The following is a 10,728-nucleotide window of genomic DNA, read 5'->3' on the forward strand; positions in this document are numbered from 1 at the left end:
TGTGATACATAATTGGAGTGTCTTTTTGTGGCTGGGAGATGCCTTGCCTAGTGTTTGAAATATGTTGATATTAATTACAGACTCAAATAGCAGATGCACGACAAAAATAAATATTATCGCAGTGGGAGGCTTTCCCTCCGCAGAGCTGAGAGGATGCAAATATTTGTCGTCTTTCTCCTGAGTCCTGATGAGGCATCCTGATGAGGGCTTTCTGGGTACCACCTCCTCTGAGGTCTCTGGATCTTGATCCCGAGAAGAGTGTCTTTGTAAGTAGTGGGAGCATGGTTTTAGGGATGTGGGGCAGTTGCCCTTGTGTACGTGGGAAGCTTCAGCAAGTCTGTGTCCATGAATCAAGCTGTAGGATTGTGCCAGTAGAAACAGTATGGTCTCTGGAGGAGCTCTCTTAGCTCTTCTGTTTCTTCATCAGCTGTGAAGAGGACAAGAAGTGATGAGCCCAGATTGCAGCCATTGAAGTCCAGGAGAGATGCTAGACTCGCAGCAGGGATATTTGTCTCTGGAACAGACTGCTTAGGGCAGGGGAGGTACTTCCATTACTGCAGATTTCAGGATAAATGTTTGCAGGCGCAGGTGTGCTGTTGGTGACCATGGCTTGAACACAGGATGGGTGATCTGTTAAGGTCCTTCTGGTTCCATGACCCTTGCTCGTGGCACTCCAGCTGTCTCAGCACCTGGAGAACCACAGTTTTACTTATCAGGTATACTTGTTGGAATCTTTGTGGATGGAAGGACTGGCATTCATGGTTATAACTTGTCTTTGTGCTGTTCCTGTGGAATAACTGCTATCCCCTCCCCTTAGCAATTGCCTTTGAATGTGTCCTCTTCATAATGAAGACTGATAACCCAGAGCTGCCTGTCAAAGCTCGGCAGCTCTGTTTATAGAGGCTTGCAATTAAAAATGGATCTCATCTATAATTAAAAAGGATCACGTAGGCTTTGCGCCTTGCATTCAAGAATAAAGAGGCTGCCATTTAGGAATCCAGGCAGAAAATGGAGATGCTGACAGCCAGCTCCTACTTTTATGCTAATTGCTAATCATCTGCTTTGTTCAGTAGAATGCGGCAAGGATTGTGTTAGTGTTGTGAGCTATGTAGCCATTTCACTCCATGGAAGTGTTGCCCAGTAGCACCCCATGGGCAAATGGGGGAGATACTGAATGCCCGCTGTAAGGTTGTCAGCTTGTGAAAGCCAGAACCTCTTGGAAGAACAAAAGCAATCAACACAACCCAGGAAGGGCACAGCTTCAGGCAGTTGTCCTGACTGCTTTGGACCATGAAGGTGTAGCTGTGTATCAGTTGGTCCCTTCATGTGCTTGAGGTGCAGCAGGAAAAAGATAATGTTCAGACTTCTTTGCAATGTATTTTTTTTCTCTTGTGTACCAGACCTTTGTGAAAAGCAAGTGGTGAAACTGGCTGTAGTGTATGTAAAGACACTTGTACACTTGGATGTGTACAAATCTGCATGTAGAAATGTGTATGTACATACGTAGTTGTTTTATACTTTGCTTGTATCGGCAAAGCCTTGGTGGTCTGATCTCCCAAAAGCAGATCCTGGGTTGTGAAAAATCCAGTTCTGCTGATGGGTCTGTACCTGCTGCTTTTTAAGAACCACCAGTTGGGTGGCTCAAAGGTTTGTTGGTCCCACTCTGCTGTGATTACCAGGGTCTGTGCCTGATAGATCTGCAGGTGAAAAAGAAGGGGTAAAAGGGCTTTGAGTTGATGAATGGCTCAGGTAAGACATAGCCTGTCTCACCCTCTTCCTTTTGGTCACTCAGGTTTATAACTCTTCCAAATGGTGTTCTCCAAATCGTGGATGTGCGGGAGAGTGATGCTGGGGCTTACCACTGCGTGGCAACCAACGCCGCCCGAAAACGCTACAGCAATGATGCAGTCCTCAGTGTCCTGAAAGGTAAGGTGCAGGCAGGAGTGTGTTGGGCTGGGCACACGTCTGCCGAATAGCCATTCTGTGTGATGGCAAGCTGAGCTGAAATACCAGTGACAGCCTCTCCTGCTGGTGTGGCTCTGCACATGGCAGGCTTTGGTTAAAACTTGCATTGAAGGCATTTTATTAAAGATTTCCCTTTACTGTGATGGGATAAGCAGGTTGGGTTGGGAGGTGTTGCCACCTGGGAATCACAGCTGCCTGCTCTGCCCACCCCCAGGACTAGGCAGCCAGTAATAATGGGGTTGTTTCTGCACCGAGGGATTTTTTTTGCAGGTGGATTGTAGCAGCGAGTGGATTTTAACAGCCCTAGACTCCTTTATGCTCTGGGGCTCTTAGAAGGGGTCAGGTACCCTGCTTGCATCTTGGGGAAGTGCTGCCTCCAGCAGCCTTGGATGGCAAGACAAGCAAAGGCTGGCATGGACAAAGACGCTTGCCCAAGCTAGCAAGAGACGCAGCTGGAGGCTGGAGTTGTTGGCGGAGCTGTGTCTCCCCTGGGTTGCCTAGCAGGGTTCAGAGGAGATTAGGCACAGTGACATCCAACTTGCATTCTGGGTCCGTGTTGCTGGCTCTTTGCTGAACTGTTGGGTAGGGTCCAGAGATCTTTGTGGTATTTGGGAACAGCCTCAGCTGGGATTTCTTCTGGTGACAGAGAACGTTGGAGCAAGGCTTTGGACGTGAGCAGTCATTCGCCTCCCAGTCTGGGCCTCAGTCTCTTAGTGCATTTTTTTTCGGTAAAACCAAGAGCTCAGTGGGCAAGTCTGGACATGAGAATGTAGCTGAGAGCATAAGTGCAGTGGGGGTCTCCAGACTTCAGCATCCTTCCCAGCATGCCTGGCTGCCTCCCCAGTATTGTATAATCCCAATCCTGCAAGCAGGCAAACTCACCAGGGCTGGGAGTCTGGCTGAGCTGTCCCTTCTCTCAAGACAGTGCCCCCGTGCCATGTCTGTCTCCTGTTCGTGCTGACCCCAGTGTATTTTGTAGGCAGCTTTAACCTTGAAAGCTCTGAAATCCTTCCCAGCCCCTTTTGTCTTTGTTTAGGGTTGCATTGCTTGGCATTCTGCTACCAATGTATTTTCACAGAGATGGCTTTGCTGCTCATCCATCAGCAGGGAGTGTAATTAACTGTGGAGCCTGAGAATACACCTCTGATCAATGGATTGTGTCGTGGAGGTAATCTGTGTGGAATCTGCAGAGAATTTGTGAGGGGTTGAATGCTCTGTATCTAATTGCCAGCCCCTGCCAGATCCTCTGTGTGCTTAATGAAGTACGGAGGCAAGGGGAGTGCTTGCTATGGGCTGTTCTACGCTCCGAAGACAGCTCCCGTGTTGGGTCTGGTTTGCTATTGATAAGTAATATTGATCAAGCTGCAAAGGTGAATATGCTGCCCTTGGCATCATAACTCGTTCTGCATAATAGTATCTTGTAACTCTGCAATGTTTAATCTGCTTTGCAAATGCAGGCAATGGAAGAGGTTAAATGGGAAGCGTTCCTTCTGGAGCGCCAGCCGGCCCGAGCAGATTTCTGCCTGGAGTTCTCACCCAAATCTCGCTTCTGCAGCACCACACCACCCGCTGGCTGCAAAAACAAATATGCGAGGTTGAGTTTTTCACCAGATTGAGCTGATAGTGATGAAAAACATGCCTGTTAAATCTCTGGGGTTTTTTTTTATAATTGGGGAGAAGTATCTCTGAGACAGATGGGAAACTGCAGTGACCTGTGCAGGCTGCAGACTCCTCCATGAGTGACTGGCATGGTATTGATCCTTTTTTTGTTTCAGCACTTCACTATCAGAGGCACATTTTTGGATGCCTGGACTGGCTTGAGGAGTCTTTTCCTCCCTGTTCAGAAGCAGCTGATAGTAGTTGGAGTGAACTGGTCAGGCAGAAATCTTTTGCCGGTTGTAAAAAATAAAACCAAACTAAACCAAAACAAACAAAAAAACCGAGGGGAAAAAAAAAAAAAAAACCAAAATGAAAACAAAACACAAATAAAGAACAGTAGCCTGAAATACAGCTATTCAGTGTTGCTTGAGCTGCTTCTTTGGAAATTTCAGGGACCAAACTCCTATGCGTCTGCAGGCAGGAACAACTAAACTACTTCTTCCCTCCCTGCTGATGGCTTGCGAGTCATTTGTGCTGAGGTGAGATGGGAGTCCAGTCTTTCGGTCCCGCTGCACTGCCAAGGCTCCTGGAAAAGGTTTGTGCAGCGGGACCTGGTGTCTCCTTACCAGCTGTGCCTGCAGCTTTGGTGTCCCAGTGACGGCACTGGGCAGTGCCGTGTGCTGATGACCGAGTCTGTGTCCTCATGATGGATTTTGGGGCCGTGCTGGCTATACTGCAAACACTTCCACTTGCACTGGGTTGCCAGCCAGCCTGGGAACATTTCATGTTCATGCCTCTGCCCCTTAAAGGTAGCGCTGGATTTTAAGTGGCTGTGCATAGCAAAAAAATCCATTTCCCTATAGCTCTCCTGCCCAGTTGTCCTTCTCCCCCCTCTACCCCTTGCTCAATACGATGGCTGGGAATTGTTCCATCTCCCTTATTAAAGGCCTTTTCCCAGTAGAGGCAGCAATTAGCACGACCCCCTTCTGTCGTATCTGCATGGTCTAAAAACCCCAAAAGTGTTGTTTCCCTTGACGGTGTGACTTCCCCATCACGTGGGGAAGGTTGTATTGTGTGTCGGTGGCTAAACACATGCTGGCCTTGCACAGGCAAGGCAGAGAGCGGCGGTGCATGGTGGTACTGTAAGCGCTGCAGATGTTTCGGCTGTGCAGACTTCATGGTGCAAATTTCCAGACGTTCCCTGGGGAAGCGGCATTTTGAGCTGGAAGGGAAGAGAGCAGACAGAGAGCGGGATGCAGTCATGCAGCCCTGAAACAGAGCCTGCTGTGGAATAGGGATAGCTTGGATTTTCCCCTTGGATCTCCACTGCTCCCCAGCGGACAGAGCACCAAACGCATCTGGCAGCTCTGTCCCTTCACCCCTCACCTGGACAGATGGTGAATGTCCCTGCTGCATGCTCTGCCAAAAAGGGCATTAAGAGCTGGCTGCAGGATGCTTTTCCCAGGCGCTCCATCTGTGCATGCAGCCTTTGCTGGGGGTCAGGTCTCGCCGGGGCTGTGTCTTGTTTCTTGTAGCTCCTTTTTCTGGATGCAAGCTCTGGAGCCCTACTTTGAACTCTTCATATAAGAATTAATTCTCAGTGTGTCCTGGTCGTGTTTCCAGGTCCTTGGCATACACAAGGAAGTGCTGCCATGCTTCATAAAGTGCCTCTCAGAGAAGAGTGTAGCAGAAAGGCTGGGGGAATGTGACGTTGTGTGGTCTCAGCAGGTCACTTTACCTATCACTTCACTTTTTCCCCTCTGTGTCATGCACATGCTTGCTCTTTGTGTGTTTTCTTGGGGATAGGGATTACCTCTTGCTATGTGTTTGCTCCACGTCTGGTATGCTGTGGTTGCATCGCACAAATTACTGTCAGAGTCAACAAAGCGTGGTCCTGGGAGCCAGGACTCTTGGGTTCTCCTTTCCTCTCTGCTGTCGGGCTACAGAGGAGAATCTGTTCCTTAACACTTTAATTTCTGCCTCTGTAAATAGGGATAATGTAACAGACTTGGAGTTGCCCTCTTAGAAGTGATGGGTCAGTTTGGAGAGTGATTATGGGCATTTGGTGCTGGAGGTGAGCTGGGCATCAAGATGCAGATAGATATGTACCTGATTGTGGGCATGGGGGCTTTCTTCCATGTGTCCTCTGCACCCTATTCCTGGTCTGTGTGTGCAGAGTAGCCGTGATTGCTGTGACACATCGCTCTGGTATATGGGTAAAACCTTTGCCTCAGACCAGGCTGGCAAGAATCAGAATGTGCAACAGCCTTCCCCCAGCACCAACAACACATCTGAGCAGCGATGTTTGTGTGGTGGTCTCAACAGTCGTGCTGCACGTGATCCTGTGCCACCATAAATGCGGGAATGGGGAGAAGGGATCAGGGCAATGGGTGTGGGTACAGCAGGGCTGAGCTCTGGGCTGAGCATGCCACTGAAAAGTCTTCCAGCAGATGAGCACGTCCCCCGTGAGTTGGGATTTAGCACTGTGTTATTAGAGATGACACTGCGAGATTGCCGTTGGCAGAACATCATTTAGGTTGACAGTTGTAGCAGCTTGCTGCAGCAGTGTCCCAGGAAATGTATTTTTCAGCCAAATATTTGTATGAAATATGATAACAGGGACAGAGCTTGGAGGCAGCTGAAACACCTTCAAGTTTTTTGTTCTTTTGGTGTTTGTATTGCAGTGGCTTGCAGGTACCAAGGGAGAGCCTGGCTCTGGGTGCTGGGACCTGGGTGGTTCCTGCTCCAAAGGGTTGCAGGAGAATACAGCTATTGAATGGGATGAGCTCTGGGGATGGAGGGGAAGGTGGTGATGAAGTGAGCAGCACTCGCAGTTGGCCACCACCTCGCAGAAACAGACGTGCTGTTACCACAAGTGGATTTTCAGTCCCTGCATGTGCGAATGACGTGCTGGATGCTGGGTTGGCGCTCAGCCTGAGCCCTGACGACACGTGCTGTGCTCCCCTCGCAGCTTTGAACACGGATACCATGCAATCTAGGGACGGGGCAGTTTGGATTTGGGTCAGTGCTGCTCTGGTCTGACCTCCCTGACCACAGCCGGGTGTTGATACCGTTGTGTGTGCTGCCATTGATGGAGAAGGGCAGCGTGAATCGAAATAGGGTGGTGGTCTAGCCTGGTCAGGGGTGGTGTTCCTCTGGCAGGAACCCATGTGGCAGAGGCAGCAGGGCCCTGTGGTGTTGTGGGGCAGAGCCTTGAGGGGGGACAGCTATCCGCAGCCGTGTTTGTGGGCACAGGAGACTGTGCTTCTGGCAGGCAAGAGGGTCATGGAAATGCACGGAAAGAGAAAACATGGGGTGGGATAGGGCAGCTGTATTTTTACTGCACGTTGTTAGCTTGATCAGCAAGTGATGCTTCACCTCTGGAGAAGGAGGCGTCCCAGTTCCAGCCTGCAATTGCTGTGTCCCCGTTCCTTGTGCCTCTTCTGCTGGGCACAGACCTGCCACTTCTCCGTCTCTTTTAGCATCCTGTTTTTCTTCGCCCTCTGCTCTCTCGCTTTACTAGCAGTTAAGCAGGGAACTGCCCTCCACTTGACATCCTAAAGGCTCAGCCATGAGGGCTCTGTTTATGTCTATTTTGAAGCTTCAGTTTCCTGGGCAGCAGGTATCTGAGCTGTTCGCATAATGCATTTGTGGGATTGTGAAAAATGCTCTTGATCCTCCTCTGTGGCAGAGGATGCTAAGCGAACCATGGTAAGTTTGAATTCAGAGAAGATCAAGGAGGAGATACGCAGCATTTCTAGCTTAATAAATCCATCTTTAAAGCTAGAAGTGACCTTTTGCCTAACACGAGCTGTAAACTTTCACGCCATCTCCCTTTTATTGAGCCTAGCCCTGCTAGTGATTTCAAGCACGCATGGAACAAGACTGAGACCACAGATTTTGGGTGAAACTTGTGAAGGGCTGGTGCAGACATGTGTCAGGCACCCACCCAAACACACAGCTCTCTCCTTGACTGGAGTTCGTACGGGGCCAGCATGCATCACACAACTCACATCGCCGAGGGAAAGCTTCTCATAGCTCAAGTGTCAGCAGCCTGTTCCCGGGAGCCAGAGGGGGAGTTTCAGCTCAGCTGTCTGTGAAGTTCGGTCAGGCTATGATATGCCACGCTCCTGACAGCTCTAGCAGCCTGCGGTGACAGAGGGTTTGATACAAAATTCAGAGCCCTCACCTCCCATTAAGCAGAACAGCTAAGCCTGGGGTTGGCACTGAAGTGAGTGGCAACAGCGACGTCAAGGATAATAGAGCAGAACAAGGGATGTACGGCTGGGAATAGGTGACCTGTTCCCAGGTCCTAAGGGAAACTGGTCTCCCAAGCACAGCGTTGGCTGTGCATTAAGTTTGGAGCGATCAGGTATGGCCAGGCTTGTGTGTTACAGACAGCTCTGCTTCTGACTCCTGAAGATGAGGGATGACTGGATTCAGGGGTGGTTTGCGGTCCTCCAGTGTTCTCCATGTGCATCTCTCTTTAATCCAGATCTGCTGCACTTTTGAGGCTTCCTGAAACAAGAGCTGGCGTTTGGTAAGGCTCTGACTGAAGCAGGGTTTAAGTGGCAGTCTCCATTCAGCTCTCCTCCCAGAATCTTTTGGTGCTGGTGTAACCCTGTGGTGCACCAGCACATCTGCACTGCAGGGGTCACACCTGGCTTCTCCCAGGGGATACTGAACAGGCTGTGCCTGCACGGCGAGGCTGAAAGGGAGCTAAGAATAGAGATCATAATTAGGTCACCGGCTTGCAATGGGCTGCAGGACAGGAAGGTTGATGTGGTTGGGTTCCTGATGGCACTTGTTAATTATTAATCGTCTGTGTTACAGCAGAGCCTCAGTGGCTCTCTGAGGTCAAAGGCTAGTGGTGCCCGACAGTGCTCACAGCATCCTAAGAGCTGGAGTGAAGATGTTGTGAGTGTCCAGAGGCGTAGCAAAGCTTCAGGGTCCTGTTGCTTGAGACATGGGACAGATGTATGGAGGAGGCTTGTCCCTGTCTCAAAGACCCACCAGTATCTACAGGCCCGGTGGTGCTAAGGAACAAGAATGGGGTGAGTCAGCCCAGATCATGGGGGAGGCTGAATCAGGAGCTGAGCCGTGCTGCTCTGAGCCCTTGCTTGGATAGCTCGGATGCCAGGGATTGCTCAGGACACAGCTGGGAGTTTGCATTCTGTAACTGAGAGATGCTCTTGCCCAACTCTGTTTCTAGTGCAGCCAAGGGGCAATGACACGTGGATTGTGGATGAGGGTGAGAAGCAGGAAAAGAGAAGGATGGGATAAGGAGGGGCAGGTGGTGTTACCAAACACTGCGCCTTCAGGCACAGCCTTGGACAGATCAGGGCTCCCTACGGCACTCAGCAAGTGTCCAGCTGAAGGGCTTTGACAGAATCTGTGGATACCACTAATGATCTTTCCCTGTGGAAAACCAGCTTTCCTTCCAGACTTTTCCTAGCAAAACAGATTTGCATTGTCCTGAGTTAATGCAGATGCATCCATCTGCTTTTATTTCTTCCTTCCAAGTTGGCAGTCTTCATTTGCTGCCAGACTGTGTTACTGTAGGCTCCCAGCATGTTGTGTGTTCGAAGCATAGCTTGTAGGAAGCATTCTGCGTACCTGGCATCAGGGAGACCACACTACGAGGTGGCTTCCCATAATGGTCTCTTGTCAAAGCTGTGCGTGACAGTAATGCAAACGGCCATCTCTGGCAGATGGAATAGGGAATAGACCACAAGCCCCGGTCACAAAGAAAGCAGGTTGTGTCCTTCTGCAGAGCCCAGGGCCTCCAGCCTGTTCCCCCTCTGCTGTTGCTAGATGTACGTGAATTGCAAATAGATCTGATGTTGCAAATCTGAATTGCAAATAGATCTGATGAAATAGGTGTCAGCCTCTGGGAAACATCAGCCTCTGAGCACAACGAAGAAGTTCCTGGAGTGAAATGGCTCCAGTCACTGAGACAAGGTGAGGTGACTGAGTACGGAGGAGTTTCGGGGCTTGTGACTGGTGAGCCAGAAGGGTCTTCTGCTGACCATGTCTTATTGCTGTGCATGGTAACCAAGTATCTTTACTTGCCTTACAGCTTTTCTCTTGGAGATTTCCCCTGCATCATCCTGGAAGGTGATGTGCTGGCCTAGGAAAATGGCAAAGAGAGCTGGTGTAATGATGGCTGTGGGAAGTGAAGTGTGGGAATGTTCCCACTGAATCCCAGAGGCTGGCCGCTTAGGTCCCCAGGGCCGTTTGGTGTTTACTGATTTGAGGAGGGTGTATTTACATCTCTGATACTGTGACTTTTGTTAAGGGTCTTCCGATGTTTTCTGGCTATTAATTTTGCAGCTTCATTTCTGTGAGTTAGTTATGTTATGAACTCTGAGCAGATGGAGTCACGGCGGTGCTGAAAGATGTGCCCACAGCAGCACAGTATGTTGCTGGCAGAGACCGGGGACACTCTCTTTTCTCTTGAACCACTGGACCAGAGCCTGGCCCTGCTAGGAAGCTGGGACATTGTCCTGGCTGGTCAGGGCTGAGGCACTGTGCTGGAGCTGTGTGGAGGATTGATACCCACAGCAGCCAGGTGGGTTGAAGGACTGGACTGGAGCAGCACAGGTCGCATCAAGGATGGGGTCTGGCTCTGCCCTTTGTGCTGCTGAGAACGGCGTGTTGCAGTAGCATCGGTGTTGTCAGCCGTGGGACATGTCTGGTGTAGTGTGGTGGTTCCCATTGCAGTGATAACTTCGCAAAGCATCCTCTTGCAGCCCCTGTCTGTCTTGTTTGTGTTGCTGGCAGCTGCTGGGGAATGGATGGAGCTCACAGTGCTTTAAGGGCTCAGTGTGAGTAACGTAAGCTGTGTTGGGTCTTAGGGTTAGGGCAGAGAGACTGCTCTGCTGTTCTCCAAACTGTTTTAGAGACACCGAGATACCTCTGCTCCTTTTTTCACTTCTCTTTGTTGGCCCCTCATCTGATCTAGAGGCTTCACTCCTACTGTACACTGAGTGACTTTCCTTCAAGGAGTTTGTTTGCACTAAGATCTGTGAAAATGTGCCAAGAATGGCTAAATGCTTGTTAATTACACAGTGGTGACATTATCAGTGATGCTCCAACACGGTCCTTCTGGTAGGTCTTGTGCCCACTGTGCCCTAAGCTTGGGTTTCCTGTTGCCTCTGCTAC

General features: G+C 50.1%; 1 protein-coding gene across 1 annotated transcript in view; it reads left to right on the top strand.

Annotated features, from left to right (window-relative positions):
• The window catches only part of IGDCC4 (immunoglobulin superfamily DCC subclass member 4), a 62,834-nt gene that overhangs the window by 15,270 nt on the left and 36,836 nt on the right, over positions 1-10,728 (top strand). Inside the window, exon 4 of the mRNA XM_035902529.1 lies at positions 1,793-1,926. Coding sequence (XP_035758422.1) covers positions 1,793-1,926 — 134 coding nt within the window. The remainder of the gene's footprint in view (positions 1-1,792; positions 1,927-10,728) is intronic.

This window comes from Egretta garzetta, unplaced genomic scaffold (assembly GCF_000687185.1).
Source record: "Egretta garzetta isolate BGI_Z169 unplaced genomic scaffold, ASM68718v1 scaffold549, whole genome shotgun sequence".
Lineage (NCBI taxonomy): Eukaryota > Metazoa > Chordata > Aves > Pelecaniformes > Ardeidae > Egretta > Egretta garzetta.